The sequence below is a fragment of the Colobus angolensis genome, unplaced genomic scaffold, assembly GCF_000951035.1.
Source record: "Colobus angolensis palliatus isolate OR3802 unplaced genomic scaffold, Cang.pa_1.0 Scaffold190, whole genome shotgun sequence".
Lineage (NCBI taxonomy): Eukaryota > Metazoa > Chordata > Mammalia > Primates > Cercopithecidae > Colobus > Colobus angolensis.
The window spans coordinates 295,274-313,332 of NW_012115044.1; the positions used below are offsets into that span (position 1 = coordinate 295,274).

Below are 18,059 nucleotides of genomic sequence, written 5' to 3' on the forward strand. Positions count from 1 at the left end.
AATCAAGAATGCCCTTCTTGCTGTACTGTGTAGCTTATGAGCTCTCTGAGTGGGTAGTGTTTCTATCTGTCTCCTCTTAATTCTCCATAGTATCTCTACAATCCCTTTTATATAGTAAGCACAAAAAAATACATTTCCCAACTTCTTATGTTGAAAATTTTCAAACCTACAGAATGGTAAATATTTTTAAATACATAAAATAATCATGGAGCCACAAAAAACCTGTTCAATCTTTTTCTAAGACTGAAGAAATTAAGATCAAAGGTAGTTTTCCTGATAAGAGCCTAAGTATCCCAAGTCCTAGTTCAGACTTTAATCCACTATGGTCCTACTAATTTGAAGTCCTCAGTTTTGTTCTGATTTTGGTAAAGCTTTCCCCCCCAGTATCACAAAGGAGAATAAGAAGTCAAGAGAGAGCCCCAAGGGCTGATTCTCCTGAGGAAACTATAACAATAGGAAGAAACAAACCATTCAATGTTTTTAACTAGTTTGTACATGATAGGCAGCCTCAACTGTCAAAAGCCTGTAATAAGTGAGGACCCAGACTGGGGCTGAGGAGAGAAAGAGATCTGTGGGTTTGGAGCAGTGAAACTACCAGAGAAATTCAGAGAGCTGAAAAAAAAAAAAAAAAAAAACAGAGAAGAAAAAATTAAACTTTTAAGTAACTATCACTATAGACTATATGTCTGGGCTCCCCTTTAAAGCTTGTTTAACAAATTTGAATTATTCCTGCATTTATTTGGAGGCAGGCCTATATTTTCTTCAGTGCAACACCATTCTTAAACTGAACCACATAGGTCTCCAAGTCTGTAAGGATTACACTTGTTTTATTCTCTCCAACCCCAATAGCCTATAAGCTTTGTGAAGACAGAGAACATGTCTTTCTTAGGAATTGTTGTATCCCTAATCCTATCTATCAGTGTCCCTGCATATAGAACATCCAATAAATATTTGTTAAATTAATAAATTAGTTACAATTAAATCAATTAAAACCTTTGACTGAATATCTATGATATGTTTGACATTGTCCTAGACAATGTGGAGGAATCAAAAGAAGTATACATGGCCCTTTGCTCACGAATTGTGTAATTTAATTTTCAAGACAATACTAATGCCCATGAAACAGCAAGGAAAATTAGTGTAAAACATGAGATGCTTATTACAGGTACAACTGGAGTTTAGAAACAAGGAAAGCATGAGTAATGTGGGCGGAAAATGCTGGAGAGGGTTTGGAACTGAGCCGTGCTTTGATGACTCAACTCTGGAAGGAAGTCATTACTGGTAGAAGGAAACAGCAAAGGAAAAAGCACAGATATAAGACTCAGAATGGTGTGGGAGAAAAAGGTGGAGTGAGAAAACAGGGCTGGACAAAGAAGAGATAATGGTGAAGAATAAGGCTGGGAAGCTATTGAGGGCATCACCACAGGGTGGAGATGGAAAGACACTGAGGAAAGGGAATCCATATGGCTGGCAGCAGAGAGTTATCCCTCCAAGAAAGGTTCTTTTCCCTTCATATTCAAAGAACATCCTGCCCAGCAGGTCATAGTCTGGACCTGATTTTCCTAGAAATAAAAATAGTTGCCATTCCAGCTGCAGAACAATCTCAAACCCAGTAATCACCATAAACACTTCTACTAATGAAACAAACCACATATTAGAGAAAAAGGATGGTGTGAAAAGCAGAGGGTGCCCTGTTTCTCCGGAAATTCTTAACTATGTTCCATCTATCATCTAAAAGCTGCTCCTCCACTTCCCCTTTACGATGACTTCAGTTGGATGCCAAGTAACTGAAACATGGGCTTCCCCTTCATTCTTTGCCAGCTTTCCAAAACAAAACCAAAAAAAGTTTAAAAGCTCTGTAGTTCTGGGAAGAGCACAATGATTTCCAGAAGGCCAAGGATGGGGAAGAAGCCAAGCCATCACTGAGTGGTGAGTTGGTCAGGGTTTGGGAAAGGTTCATGCAGAGAAATTTAAAATAAATAAAAAACCTGACCCATTTTTTTCCCTTCTCTTCTCTCTTTCAGCTTTAACTAGGAACAGGTTCACCCCTTACCCTGTTGACCAAATACTGTTGCATGTACACGTGTTTAATCTCATCTCTCTTCATAATTTCCAGCTCCACATCCGTTGGCTCTGCTTTTTCAAATTCCATATACTTTGGTATATCTAGGCTGAATGTTGATGCCTTTGATGATCTAGACATTGAATCTCGGGTTGTCAAATCCCCATCCTTTCCAGAAGAGAGCTTGAGGAATCCTCCACCTGGGCCTTCAGACCCTGTCTGCTCCACTCCAGGGGACTTTTCATCGTCACTTTTCATATGCTGTTGTTTAAAATTTAGGAGAGTTTCTTCATCATACTGAAATCTCTTTTCTGGAACTTCTTCCGGGTGTATTTGAGGAATTTGGGGAATGGGTATGTGCTTGGATACGTGAAGAGTCGACTGAATGTTCTTCAGTTCTTGTACCAGGCACTGTATTTCCTCAACAACAGCCACTTTAAGGTCTCGAAGAGAGAGAATGCACTTGTTCATGTACCTTTTATTTCCATGGACCTGAAAAAAAGAAGAGGAAGGAAACAACAGTACAACCCTCTGACAAATAACTGCATGGAGTACGACCTGCTCTTTTCCCTTGCTGAAAGGCCTAGCAAAAATTCAAGATAAAAATTCATCTGATCATACCTTTTTACCACCAAGTTTCCCTTTTCTCTAATATTTAGGATTTTTTTCCATTTAGCTCCTCCAAGATGGAAGGACAGTTTAGATGTGACCTCTGGTATCTCTTGGCTTCCCACAATTTGTTCCCTCCAGCTGGCTCATGTGGCTGAGTTTCCCTGTCCTCCTTTACCACTCCATGGAAGTCCTTCCTGGAGCCTTATTCAAGTTGGATACTCTCTCCAGGGAGGAAGGGAACAGGAAGGCGATTAATGCATTTTCCTGCTGGAACTTTGAATCCCTTGGACTTAGACTCACTTAGGGCTGCCCACCTAGGCCCAAACTACAGGTTAGCCTATCTTCATTCTGAATTTTGGCCACATGATTATCATTACTCCTTGTGTAGGCAAGGCCATGATTCTGAATTTCAGTAGCATGTCACACCAAGAGACTGCAGGATCCTTCCTTCATTCCTTCTCCATTTATCTAAGCCAAGCTGTGCCTCTGCTTCCATATATATATATATAATCTCATTGCTCTTTCATTACCAGCTGTCTCCCTGGTCTGCTGTGTTGTCTAAATGCCATTCCCAGAGCCTGAGAGCACATGCAACCCTACTTCCTGTGTGCAGTTAGGCTACTAGATTGTCCAGAGGCCATGAAGAGTTACTTTTCATAAACATACAGTTTTTTAAAGATCAAAAGTCACTCCTTCAAGCAGTCTTACAAAAGCTACATATATATTTACTATCGGCAACACAGAAAACTGTATCAAGATAGAGGATATGTTCTGCAACTTGAAAATAAACCTTTAAACCACTAAGGTTTAAACTCAAAAGCCAACAGTTGGGTGAATGACAACCACCTCTGAAGTGTCTGATGGATTGCAGATTAGGCCAACAAGAACAAACCCAAATCACTGATGGCTGTAAGACCTACCTCTTTAAGGAGCCTCTTCACACATCAACTCTTTCTTTCTAGTTTTACACATACCACACAAACCTAAATACTGGCTGAGAAAAAAGATGAACAATACACTATTTTAAAAATATTTAATACTTTTCAATTTGACCATGACAATAAAGACCATTTATGGATTTTGACCATTAAATTAACCGTATGAGGTATACCAGACATGTCTTGTTGTTAATTGGTATTAGTACTCTTTTTACAGATGAAATAAAAGGCTTAGGGAGATTTGTATGACTTAGCAAAGTTCACATGGCTATTAAGTGGCAGAGATGGAAACAGAACTCCAGTATTCTGACTTGTAGAAAAAGGTGTTCTATGTGATTTTATTTTAACAAAGCAAATTTCAATGTAATGCAATTAAGTTGAAGACATCATACCTGCCCATCTCCTCAACTAGAGTATGAAATTTCAGATTGGATAAATCGTGGTCATAAGAACATTTCTCTACAATGATGGATGTAACATGATGAATAAAAATTACCTTAGAAGAACAACTAGGAAAACAATCCAAATCGTCATTACTAAAATGTCCAAATTGTCCATTTTGATGAGAAACACACAGTTATGAGCTATGGAAATGAATTTGTGGATATGAATTGCCAAGCCAGGACCCTTGTGCTACTGGGATGCATCTCTTTGGTGAAACAGAAAAAGACACCCTTTCCTCAGGACACTTCATTTTCATTTGTCAGATAATTATAAAATATTCAAAAATACTATTAATATATCTGTGATGTGATTGGTACCCTCTCCAAAGTAATGCCTTGAAATGTGCAACCTCCACAACCACATTAGGTTACCATGTATCAAGTTCTCCTAAAAGTAGTAGCTCAGATGACCTCTAAGCCTTTAAGTATAAAAAGTCACTTGTCAGTTCAAATGGTGATTAAGGAATTAATATAGCAGAAAGAGGAACTTTGATAAGAAAATGGGGATCAGAATGCTCAGGATGATTGAAAGTGGTTTGGAGGAATGCAGACAAAATAACAAAGAAATCTATTAGTTTGTCAGCATTGAGTTGCCTAGAAAAGTTTGGAAGTCCTACAAAAAAAAAAAAAGGCTAAACAATGGCCTTTTTAATCTAAGTCCTTAGTGGTCCATGGCAACGAAAAACTAAATCCAATGAGGATTTGTTTGAATTTCAGAGGTTCGAAGTCCACAAAATATAATGCTTACCCATGAAACTGGTACTGAAACATGGTATTTTAAGGAAAGCTCAAAGATAGAATGAGTCTTCTGAGAAATGCTAACTCAACAAAGAAGTATTAATACTTCTAATAAGGCCACAGTAAAAAAGAGATAGAGACATTCATCAGAGAGTCAAACTCCAACCTAGATTACCAGATATCCTTGATGACCCTGGCACACCTGTCAGGTAATACCCATCTATAACCCTCAGATACACTGTAAGTATTTGCAGCTGGTTCTTCCATATTAGCTAACCATGGATAAATCTCTTGTCCTCTCTGGGCCTCAGTTTCCTTATTTGTAAAAAGAGGACATTCTAGATAATCATGGAAGTCTTTTCCAGTTCTAAATTTCTAAGGTTGTATATCCTTATTGTCCAGATAGGCCTTGACCAGATAGGGAAATGAGTGGTTTTAGCAGAAAATAATTAAGAACCCAGGGTGCTTTCTCCATTATCATAAAATCTGTAGATAAGTACCAAAGAATCTAGGTGTCCTAGTTCCTCTTCCTTCTTGGCAGCATTTATTCTCATGTGCTCAGGTATCTTGTAGTCTGGGGCTGTCTTCAGATTGAAATCTCCCATATACACCTGGGCTTCTTTGATGGCTTGAAGATCTTTAGGATCTTCATAGTCGTCACCAGGTTTACTCTTGTATCTATTAGAAAAATAGACAACCCAGACACAAATATGATAATAAACTCTAATTTGTCTACATTAATATAGGTATATATTCAAATTTAATCATTATACAAAAGTTTAATTTCAAATCTGTGATGCCACTTTTGTCACAGAGCCCAAGCATTTTTTAAAAGTCAATTACTACTTTTAAAGTATCCCAAGCAAAATAATATACAATTATATAAATAGGAACCAATCACTAGATTGTATTGAAATAATCTGAATTACTGGTAGGCTTTGGTTCACTTCTAAGTAATTCATATTAACGTTGTTACTTATTCTCTTGATATAAATTACGTCTTGGAAATTAGGTGGGTTTTTTAACGACTACAAAGTCAATTAAACTTTTTTTTTGTTTTTTTTTGAGATGGAGTCTCACTCTGTTGCCTGGCTGGAGTGAGTGGTACAATCTCGGCTCACTGCAACCTCCACCTCCCAGGTTCAAGTGATTCTCCTGCCTCAGCCTCCCAAGCAGCTGGGACTACAGACATGTGCCACCACACTCAGCTAATTTTCGTATTTTTAGTAGAGACAGGGGACAGGGTTTCATCATGTTGGCCAGGATGGTGTCGTGATCTGCCTGCCTCAGCCTCCCAATGAGATGGGATTATAGTCGTGAGCCATCATGCCGGGACAATTAAACTTTGTAATTGCATAAGTGCTTGCTGTAAAATTTTCAGAAAAGGTATCTAGTTTAAGATGATAGCATGAGCATACATATTTGCCTCTCCCTCTGTACCCAAATTCCATGAAAATGACAGTATAGAAGTATAAAAAGTTGTAAATTATCAGAAATCTAAGAATGGAATAGAAAGCCATGAGCAAACCAGTAACACTGATCCATTTCTGGAAGACAAAAAGACGATGAAATTACATTAATGAATAAACCAGACCAAACTATAGCCCAGAATACCTACAAGATAAGGCCACAAAAAGGATTGAATATTATCTTCTTGGTGAAGTCCCTAGAATGCTCCAAGCACAAACAGGACAAGTATAGAATGGAATGCTAGATATATTTAGCAAAATTAATGAAAGGATTGAAAAAAAATGCTTAAACCAGTTGGGCCCTCCTAAACTTTCCCACCTGCATACATACAAAACAGTGGCAATCTTTATATCCAGACTAAAATCAAAGAATACTCTCTACAGAAACTGAACTCTCTGCTTTGGAAGTACTAAGGTCTCTAAAGGTATGGGCTATCATAATACCTTGGTACTAATAAAAGGCCCTTCACTGGGAGATCCCAATATACCTGTCTAATTTTTTAAAGTAAAGTCTACTAGCCAATATGAGCATGTATACGTAGCTCTCAGAGGAAACCCATACTATCTATTGTATTAACTGACAATCATTTATTTGTGTAAAACTGCACTAAAATGAAGGATTACTATTTTTAAAGAAAAGGAAAGGAGAAAGGGAAAAAGGAAAGGAAAGAAAGAAAAAGGAAGGGAAGGGAAGAGAAGAGCTACTTCTGCCTCTGGCCATGTGAGAGTAACAGGGACCATTATTATCCTCATAATATAAACAACCAGAAAACTGAATAAAAATAAGTGAAACAATTATGTTCAGACATTGAAAATAAAGAGCATAAAAGTGTAATTCTTGAGAAAAGTAAAAAGACATGATCCTTATTATCTCCTGGCTGCCGCATAGAGGAAATTACCAGCCTGTGGAGTAGGATCAGGATCCCAAATACAGCCCAGGGAACTCACTGACTGAGGAGACAGAGATTAGAGTACAGGGAGGCCAAATTTGGTGCTAAGAAATTTGTGGAAAAGAATATCAGAGGTACACAAAGAAATGTCTCTGGAAATCTACATAGAACCTTAACATTTTGGCTGAGTATTAATCTGTACATGCGCAATGTGAACTACCATGAAGCTGGGCAAAGAACAACTCCTGGGAAAAGTTCAATTACTGGGAAACTGTAGAACAAATAATTCTCATAGTTTACACATAGCTGGGAATCACTCATGTTCCCACCAACTAGAGAGACCTTGTTGAGTACAGAGGACATTCAAGAATAACCATTAAAAAATCATGCCTTCAAAGACAAAAAGGCATAGAAGATATGAAAAAACATTATTAATCATCTTGTCCTAACTGACATTTATAGAACACTACACCAAGCAATGCAAGAAAGCATATTCTTTTCAAGCACGTATTGAACTTTTATGTAGACAGACTGTACATGCAGGACCATAACACAGTTCTCCATAAATCTTTAAAAACTTAAATTATACAGACTATTTTCTATTACCACAAACAACTAAATTAGAAATCTAATTTAGGAAGATATTTTTTAAACTCCAAATCTTTGGAAACTAAACTGCAAGTCAAGGAAGTAATCACAAGGGATATTAGAAATACTTTGGACTACGTGATAATTAATATCTACCATATGAAAATGTGTAATGCAGCTAACTCAATGCTTAGGAGGAAATTTATAGTTTAAATGTTTATATTACAAAGGAAGAAGGGCATAGAATCAAAACTTACACACAAGTTTACACACTAAGAAGCAAGAAACTAAAAGCTAATTAAACCTAAGTTAACTAGAAGGGAAGAAATTATGAAAATAATAGTAAATCAATGACGGAAAAAGCAGACCAAACAATATTTTAAAATCTATGACCAAAAGCTAGTTCTTTGAAAAGATCTATAATGTGGGTAAATCACTAGCTGGAATGACGAAGAAAAAGAGATAATATGAAAATTAACAATGTAAATAAAACAGAGGGCATCAAAACAGATACTACAGAAATTAAATATAAGGGAATAATATAAACTACTTCATGCCAATAAAATTAACAACTTAGATGAAATGCACAAATTTCTTCAAAGACACAAATTATAAAAACTACTCAAGAAGAAATAGAACATCTGGATAGTACTATAACAACAAAAATTTTAAATTTGAATTTAAAACTATCCCTCAAAGAATACTTACAGATGGATTCATTGACAAATTCCTTAGTAAAGCAGAAGAAAGAAAACAGAAATCCAAAACATAGAACAAACAGAAAACAAAATACAGAATAGCAGATGTAAGCCCTAAATATACATAAGTACGTTAAACATAAATGGTCTAAATATACCATTGAATGACAGAAATGGGCAGCGTGGATTTAAAAACATGACCCAATTGTATGTTGCCTAGTGAAGTTAGTGAAGACACTAACTTCAAATATAAAAGTATAGGTAGGTTGAGGTAAAAGATGGAAATAGTTATATTATTTAAACACTGAATGCTTTCCAAGATAAGGAACAAAGTGTGGATGCTAGTTCTTCCCACTGTATTTCAATATAGTACTGGAAGTTCTAGCCAGTGCAATAACAAAAGGAAATAAGATGCAAACAGATTAGAAATAAAACTGTCCTTGTTTCCAAATGGCATGGTTGTCTACACATAAAATATCAAGAAACCTACCAAAAAAACTCTTACAACTGAGACAGTTCAGAAAGGTCACAGGATACTAGATAAACATACAAAAATCAATTGTATTTCTATACTAGCAGCGAATGTGAACACATAGACACCAATATTAAAAACACAATAGTATTTAAAATTGCTCAAAAAAGAAATGCTTACATGCAAATCTAACAAAACATGAACAGAACTTTTTATGCTGAAAACAGCAAAACACTGATGAAAGAAATCAAAGATCTAAATAAATGGAAAGTCATACCATGTCCATGGATTAGAAGACTCAACACAATAAAGATAAAAATTATCTCCAAATTAATACACGGCTTTAACATAACTCTTATTGAAATTATGGCAAGATTTTCTATACATATAAACAAGATTTTTCTGAAATTTATATGGAAAGAAAAGTAATTATAATGTCTAAAATAATTTTGAAAAATAAAATGAGAGGAATCACTCTACCAGATTTCAAGATCTATTATATAGATACATGAATCAAGACAATGTAGTGTTGGTAAGAGGATAGATATATAGATCAACAGACTTGAAAGTAAACCCAGAAATAGACCCACACAAATATGTCCAAATGATTTCTGACAAAGATGCAAAAGGAATTCAATGAAGGAAATGTCTTTTCAGCAAAAATGCTAGAGTAATTGGACATCTGTAAGAAAAAAACAAACAAATCTCAACCTAAGTCTGATACCTTATTTAAAAATTAGCTTAAATATAAAAAGAAAAACTACAAAATGTTTAAACAAAAATAGGATAAAATATTTAGGACCTAGGGTGAGGCAGAGTTCTTAGACTTGACATCAAAATCAAGATTTATATAAGGAAAAATGATAAACTGAACATCAACTAAATTAAAAGCTGTTGCTCTGTGACAAACTCTGTTAAGGGAGGCCAAGTGCAGTGGTTCACACCTGTAATCCCAGCACTTTGGGAGGCCAGGGAAGGTAGATCACTTGAGGTCAGGGGTTCCAAACCAACCTGGACATGATGAAACCCTGTCTCTACTAAAAAAAATTGCAAAAGTTAGTGGGGCATGGTGGCACATGTTTGTAATCCCAGCTACTTGGGAGGCTGAGGCAGGAGGATCATTTGAACCCAGGAGACGGAGTTTGCAGTGAGCCAAGATTGCGCCACTGCACGCCAGCCTGGGCAACACACGAGATTCTGTCTCAAAAAAAAAAAGAAAGAAAGAATAAACTCTGTTAAGGGAATGAAAAGATAAGCTACAGATTAAGAGACTAAGATAAAATATTTGTAAACTAGATATCCAACTAGCACATAGTACACATCCAGGACTAGTATCTAGAATATAAAAAGAAGTCTAAAATCTCAATAGTAAAAAGGAGAACAATCCTATTCATATGTGAGAAAAAGACACGAAGGGCCATGTCACCAAAAATATATAGATGGCAAATAAACCAATGAAAACATGTGCTTGTCACGTGAAACTACCTCATACCAGATTTTTTTTTAAATCCCCAAATCTCTCTGCTGCTTGCAGAGCAGACTGCTTCTCAGTGTCTGTCAGGGTCTGATCGAAAAGTAACATAACATCTCTCCAGGAGCGTTCAAACATTTGGGTGAAATTCTGGAAAGTCTCTCAGGGTCATCTGAAAAGTTGCCAAGATCTCTCTTAAATTGTATTAAGTCCTGTAGGGAGATGGGGACCTTGGCCTTACTGGGCCCAAATTCACTGGGTATCTGTTGGAGGGGCAAGAGTGAGACTGGGGCTTGTTTAGGGTGAGGATTTCTAGGAGAGGGCAAGTGAGGGGCTGAAGCTGGATAAGGAGGTTGGGGAGGATCTGGAGGAGCAAGGCTGGAGGGAGCTCAATCCTCTGCTGGGGGTGCCTCTGGGAGTCATATCTTTAATTCCCTAGGCTTACCCCTTGCAACCTGAGATGGCCAACAGGAGGGCTGGATCAATCCTACACTGTTGGCAAGCCTGGATTACCTTGCAAGCTATAGAAAGCCTGCACATATGGGGCTTCAGACCGTCTGTCCTCACATCCACAGAAAAAGTCCAACTGCTGAATGGTATAAAAATGAATGGTTCCTTCCTGAGGCCAAGCCATCCTTCCTGTAAATCACAATTTGGCCAAACCCTTGTGCAGAGGGCTATGAGGGGATTTTCCTCCAGATTCTGAGGGTCAACAGTCCCAGTGGTTCAGGATACACTCCAGAGGAGTATAAGCTGGGAGTGGTGAAGAGAATTGGTTGCCCATTCTGAAAGACAGGGAATAGAGGCATCCCTCATTCCTTTCCTTCTTTCAGTGAAAACTCAGGGTGTGATGGAGACAGAAAGCAAGCATCCTCCTTTCACTTTCCACCCCTTATCCCTGAGCTGGCCATACGTACCACTGCAGTATGTACCCATGAAGCAGGGGAAACCTGGAGAACAGCAGTTAACCACCCTCACCTATGCCTCCATTTCTCCCTGCTGTCAGAAAACTGAATTCCCTAGGTCTGTTTATGCCATGAAGCATGGTCTCCTTCCATGGGGTGGGAGGTTTAGTCAGCAGGAATTGGTCCTGCTTTACATTGTGCCTGTTGCCTGGCTTTGGATCCCTCAGACCGGGTTTTTCTTTCTAGGGCCTCAGCCTGAAGCTTAGAATCAAGGTTGGGACTGAAAAAGTATTTTAGAGGCTGTTTGTATCTATTTAGAGTATCTCAAATGTGCCCTGCCAAATCTGCAGTTCTCAGCCAGCCGGGGCCATTCCTGTTAACTATCTTATCAGAAACAGAGCTAGGGGGAGCCCTCTCACTTAGAAAAGGAAAAATGGAGAAAAACAATTTAAGGGGCAAAAAGAGGAGAGAGTCTGGGGGAAGAACCCCTTGCTTAGTACAACTGGGCCTTTCTAATCCTTTTATCTTTCCCCCAGTTCAGACCAGGTTGAATTCCTTGGCCAGGGGAGGAGAGGTTCCATTGGCATGGTGAGTGAGAAGCACATGTCCATTGGCCCTGTGGGGTTGCAGTTACCATCATAGCTTTCTCCTGCCTTGCTCATGACTGTTGGGCTCAACCCTGGCCTGCTGTGGGCATGCCCAGGTGCCCAAGCTGGGAGGAAAAAGGGTAAGGAGAGGTGCCCTGAGCCATGTATGCCTGCAGCTGTCAAAGTGGAGGCATACATGGCATCTCTAGGAACAGTTGGTCTGATTTTCACCTTTGGAGGCTGAGCCTAATGCTCATTTTGCTTAATAACATTTCCACAGCCTGTAGCAAAACTCCTAACATTATACAAAAGAGATAAGAGCCATTTCAAAGACAGAAAAGAGACCAAGTCTAGGGGTTTCGACCTCCCAGTTACTGTGGAGTTTTTTAAACTTAGTGAAGAGAAACAGAGCCTTTTACCCGCAGGAAAGAGAAAGGTGGCAGGGTTTTGAAAGAAAGGCAGACCCAAGTTTGGCATTCACTCACACTCACCTTCCACAATCCCAGACGAGTCCCCAGTTGAAATGGGAAAGGTTCCCTTGTCCCCCTCGCAGGGTGTGCCTGGCTTCTTCAGTACCCCATTGTTCAAACCTCTAGGGGAGCATACAGACTGGCAGGCTGTGGGGCTCCAACCCCATGGCAGTGTTTAAGGGTGAATGTTTACAGCTAAAGCCCCAGTGGGCGTGTGTTACAGGGTGCTCTCTTAGTTTGTTGTCTATAGGCAGCCTGTGTTAACCAGCTCAATTGGACTCCCTTCCTTATCACAAAGACAGATGGATTTCTGTATCCTGGGGTTTCTTGCCTTGGTGTACTGGAAGAATTGGATCACATGTGGGCTTGGAGAATGAGTGCAAATTTTTATTGAGTGGAAGTAGCTCTCCCCCAATGGAAGAACCAGAAGGGAGATGGTTTTTCCCTGGATTTGGGCCACTCAGCAGCCCCAGCCCAACTGTCCCGCCAAACTGCCTTGTCCCACTGGTCAATGGCCTGCTGGTATCTGTTGATGCCTGTCAGCATGCTCTTGATGACCAGTTACTTGTGTCATCTGCCAATGTGTTCCTTATGATGTCCAGCCACTTCTGTGTCTGCCTGCTATGGTCTCAGGTTTTAATAGGCCCAGGATGCGTGCATGGCAGGCCAGGGTGGTCTTGGGAAATGCAACATTTGGGCAGGAAATGCCTGTCCTCACCTAGGTCCGTGGGGGTGGAGCTCTAGCCAGGGACCACTCCTTTCTCTACCCAGCACTTCCCTTCCTCCCTTCCATATAATTTAAAGGGACCAATCCTTTCCCTTCCCAGCACTCCCATATCAATACCAGATATCTTAAAAAAAGAAAGAAATTAACTTCAGATGGTTAAAGATAAAGGTAAGAGTCAAAACTATAAGACGTTAGAAGAACATACAGAGAATATGTTTATGATTTTGAGATAGAAAAGCATTTCTTAATTCTTAAAAATCATTCTGACTATAAGTATTATTAGCAAAATGGAATTCCTGGACTGGAAACTCTAAGGATTATAGAAGTTCTACCAAGGTATCACCACCCTAAAAGATCCAGTTGACCTGTTTATAATATCTCCTTCTCTGTTTTTATGGTTTTCACTTTTGAAATTAAATGATAACAATGTCAATAAATATAAAGATTTTTAAGATATATTATTTTGGGACTCACATATTAAAAAGATAAGAGTTTAGGTTAAAAAAACTCACAGTTCCTCCCATTCTTTTTTTCGCTGTTGAATCTTTAGTTGTGCCCTTTCAGCTTTCAATATAAGTTTTCTTGTTTTCTCGATTTGATTTTCCACCATAATTTCACTTAGGGTTTTAGGCCGAAATTTCTTCCCTTTTTCTATTATTGATTCTTCTTGTATGGCAATGCTCCCACCTATACAGAGAATCAACATTTTTCAGCCTTTTTGAGACATAAAAACAAAACAAAACTCTTAGATACTGTTTTTAACCTGCTGCATTTAAAAAAAAAAAAAAAAGCAGAGAATATATTGAATTCGTAAATCAAAGTATTTATTGAGCACTAGGTGTGGTGGCTCACGCCTGTAATCCCCGCACTTTGGGAGGCTGAAGCAGGTGGATCACTAGAGGTCAAGAGTTTGAGACTAGCCTGGGCAATGTGGTGAAACCCGATCTCTACTAAAAATACAAAAATTAGCCAGCAATGGTGGTGCGTTCCTATACTCTCAGCTACTTGGGAGGCTGAAGCAGGAGAATTGCTTGAACCCAGGAGGCAGAGGTTGCAGTAAGCTGAAATCTTGCCACTGCACTTCAGCCTGGGGAACAGAGCGAGACTCTGTCTCATACAAAACAAAACAAAACAAAACCAAAAATATATTTATTGACCAACTACTATGAATTCAACCCCACAATAAGTACTGTGGAATGCCAAAATAAAAAGATCTAAGTCACATTTTTTGCTTTTAAAAACCTTATTAAAAGTTGGCAAGATAAGACATATATTAAACAATTAGAGAACAAGATAAATGATGGTGGACCACTAACATGTTGGGAAAGAGTGTTTGTGACATGATGGCAGAGAAAAGGAGAAAAATCAAGTAAGTCCAATTTGATATATACAATTTGAGGTGGCACACACCAACTGAAGTGCTCTGAAGCCAACTAAAAAACTTGTCAGAAACACAGTCAAATAAAAAATTTAAAAATTATTGGCTTTATGGCCAGGCCTGGTGGCTTACTCCTATAATCTTATCACTTTGGAAGGCCAAAGTAGGCAGACTGCCTGAGCTCGGGAGTTCAAGACCAGCCTGGGCACAGTGAAACCTCCATCGCTCTAAAAATACACACACACACACACACACACACACACAATTAGCTGGGTATAAACCCAGTTACTCAGGAGGCTGAAGTACCAGAATTGCTTGAACCTGGGAGGCAGAGGTTGCAGTGAGCCAAGATTGGACTACTTCACTCCAACCTGGGAGACAGAGAGAAACTCTGTCTCAAAAAAAAAAAAAAAAAAAATTGGCTGTATCAACTAATGAGTTTCTTTTCTTTTTCTTTTTCTTTTTCTTTTTTTTTTTGAGACAGAGTCTCACTTTGTCACTTAGTAGAGTGCAATGATGCAATCTTGGCTCACTGCAACCTCTGCCTCTGGCGTTCAAGTGATTCTCCTGCCACAGCCTTGTAAGTAGCTGGAACTATGGGAATGTGCCACCGTGCTCAGCTAATTATTGTATTTTTAATAGAGATGGGGTTTCACCATGTTGGCTAGGCTGGTCTTGAACTCCTGACCTCAAGTGATCCACCGCCTTGGCCTCCCAAAGTGCTGGGATTACAGGTGTGAGCCACCACACCTGGTCTACTAACAAGTTCCTATTGGGGAATTACTCTATTCATGCTCAAGCTTTAGATAGACATGAAAAATTAAATAATATGAGATATTTATATAAATTATAAATAACCATTTCATCATATTTCATATTTCAAATATATGGTGGTATAGAGAAAGAAGAGTTTATGTGGCCTGGGTAGTCATGGGAAGGCTTTATAAACAAAAGCGTAATTTAAGCTACATCCCCAAGAATTGGTAGAATTCAGAAAGGGGAGAAGTGAAGAGGTCACTCCAGCAGGAGCCTGGGTGTGGAAGTGTCAGATATAATTAGGGAGCAGCAGGCAGGACAGAAGACTAAACAGGCAAGCTGAACAGTATGAGAAGGCACTACTGGAAACATAGAATAGGGATAGATTGTGGAAGGATTCAGATCAGGACATCGGTTTCAGAATTTATCCTAGAAGCAAAAAGGAGACATTAAAGAGTTCCCAGTGAAGAAGATAAACCAATATTAATGTTTGTATTATATCATTGTCAATAGCCTAGATCTAGCCAGGTTGCAGCAGCACCTTGTATTTATTATTGAATGGCTCTCCAAGCCATTTCAGAATTCTTGTTCTTCTACTAATCTGCAGTCACCTTGTGAGCAGGCACAAGAAACAGGTTGCAGGGATCAGAGGTACTATTTTCATACCTCTATTCTCTGCTCATTCTATTTGAAGCATATGTTCTTGGAAAATAGTCTGAAATGCAGTGTTTTAGCCCCACACTTTGGGATGGGGCCCAGGAATCTGACACAAACCACTGCCTAGAACGTAGCATCTGGGGAAATCCTAGATTTAAGAATAGCTAGATGTGGCAAGTAAGAAAACAGCAGCATCCAGTCCTCTCACCCACTCTCAGTCACATGACCAGCGTAGGTTTTCTTACAAACTACGTTAAAGAGGAAAGTGGACATGGAGCATTTGTTGGAAAAATGTGGCCTCTCATTCTCAGCTATACCACATACTTTTGTCTCTCTTGATTATTTACTCCAAAGAAAACCATCATGGAAGGAAGAGGCACAAGAGATTGAGCTCAAGCCACCAAAGAAGGTTCAATGGTTCTGCCCACAGACAATTCACTTTTGACGTCTTAGTAAATAATAATTTAAAAGCCTTCTTGTCATAGGCTACCTGCATCTCTCTGGCTGTCCTTTCTTCCAGTTCCCTCTTTTTCAAACCTGTCCAATTTGCTTGGTTTTCTCTCTGATTGACTAGCTCGTTTGAATTTGGAGTACTTGGAGGGCTGTACCAGCCTGTAAGAGGATATCTTGTGGTCACTTAGTATGGCATGAACCACAATGGTATCACTTTCCAATGGATCTCGAAATCTGAAAAAATAAAACAAGTATTTGCAATAGTCACCATTTTGATCATTCTGCATAATTACTAGTAATAAAATAAAACTATAATACACTATTCTTATTATATCATTATATTGTGCTAGACTCAAATTTTAACATATAATATAACAACAGGATGTCATGGAAGTTGGATTGGACTTGATTAAAGAGCAAATATAATCTTTATAATGAAAATACTAAACAACTCATTATTAATCACTATAATACCAGTGCTTTCATAATATGTGGAAAAATGAAAATTTTGCAGGCAGATTGCAGTTTAATGGTAAACAGATCATATCAAACTCTGAGGAAATATAATCTACCTCCCTACATATTATATATAATAGACTATATATTATATATGTATATATATCTACACATATACATATTAATAGATTATTATATATAATGTATAATAGATATATAGTTTGTGTATGTGTTTTGATGCATAGACATATAAATAAATATAAACATGTAAATTATGTAAACAAATATATTAATATCTGTGTGTGAGTGAAGGGTCTCTAAATCAAAAGTGGAAAAATAATTTTTAACTCTCATTCCCCAGAGACTAAAGAATGTTCATTCTTCACCTCACAAAATGTTTTAAAAGTACATTTTGTTTTCTTAAATTACATGGTATGTGTGGTGTGTATATATGTGTGTGTTTACATACATGTGGCAATGCAATTTATTTGTACATAGTACTATAAAAAGAGCAGACCTTGAGCAGTTGAATAAAAGTGGAGACCTCCTCATTTCTACTCTTTGTCCCTCAATTTTCCATGTTTAACAACATTTCACAAAAGTCCCAATCTATCAGATTCCCCTATTTGCCTCTGTAGAAAACATTAAGCTCAGGAAATCATACTAATCTCTAGTTCTTCTTTCTCTCATTGCCCACAGAGTCTTATTTTTAAAAACTCTTCGTCTATCTGTCAATTAAAAAAATTAAAATTTTTTTTCATCAATTACCTTGTTATTTGGGGGCATTGGTTCATAATTATCACACACGCACACACACATATGCACTTTTAATTTTAGAATTTAATTTATTTTTTGTATATAGTGATTATTCCTAGCTTGTTTGCCTTTCTTACTATTTTTCTAACTTAATCTTTAAACTCTATGTCTGCTTTTAAAATGATTTACTATTTCTTTCTAATGTTCCCTTTTCTTTCATACATACTATCTTTCTCATCTCTTTAAGACTTATTTCCTTTATGTATTTGCCCACTGGAACTTCTAAATTTTAGCCTTTCCATGAGACCCAGATAACACTGAGAGGTGAAGCCAGCTGGACTTCCTGGGTCGAGTGGGGACTTGGAGAACTTTTCTGTCTAGCTAGAGGATTGTAAACACACCCATCAGCGCTGTGTGTCTAGCTAAAGGATTGTAAGTGCACCAATCAGCACTCTGTGTCTAGCTAAAGGATTGTAAATGCATCAGTCAGCACTCTGTAAAAACGCACCAATCAGCACTCTGTGTCTAGCTAA

The 18,059-nt window shown here is 38.2% G+C and overlaps 1 protein-coding gene across 1 annotated transcript in view; it reads right to left on the reverse strand.

Annotated features, from left to right (window-relative positions):
* CFAP44 (cilia and flagella associated protein 44) overlaps nucleotides 1-18,059 on the reverse strand; it is a 150,807-nt gene that overhangs the window by 38,482 nt on the left and 94,266 nt on the right. The window contains exons 23-26 of the mRNA XM_011940574.1: nucleotides 16,352-16,548; nucleotides 13,583-13,757; nucleotides 5,294-5,471; nucleotides 2,054-2,554 (exon numbers count right to left, since the gene is read on the reverse strand). Of these exons, the coding sequence (XP_011795964.1) occupies nucleotides 2,054-2,554; nucleotides 5,294-5,471; nucleotides 13,583-13,757; nucleotides 16,352-16,548 (1,051 nt within the window). The remainder of the gene's footprint in view (nucleotides 1-2,053; nucleotides 2,555-5,293; nucleotides 5,472-13,582; nucleotides 13,758-16,351; nucleotides 16,549-18,059) is intronic.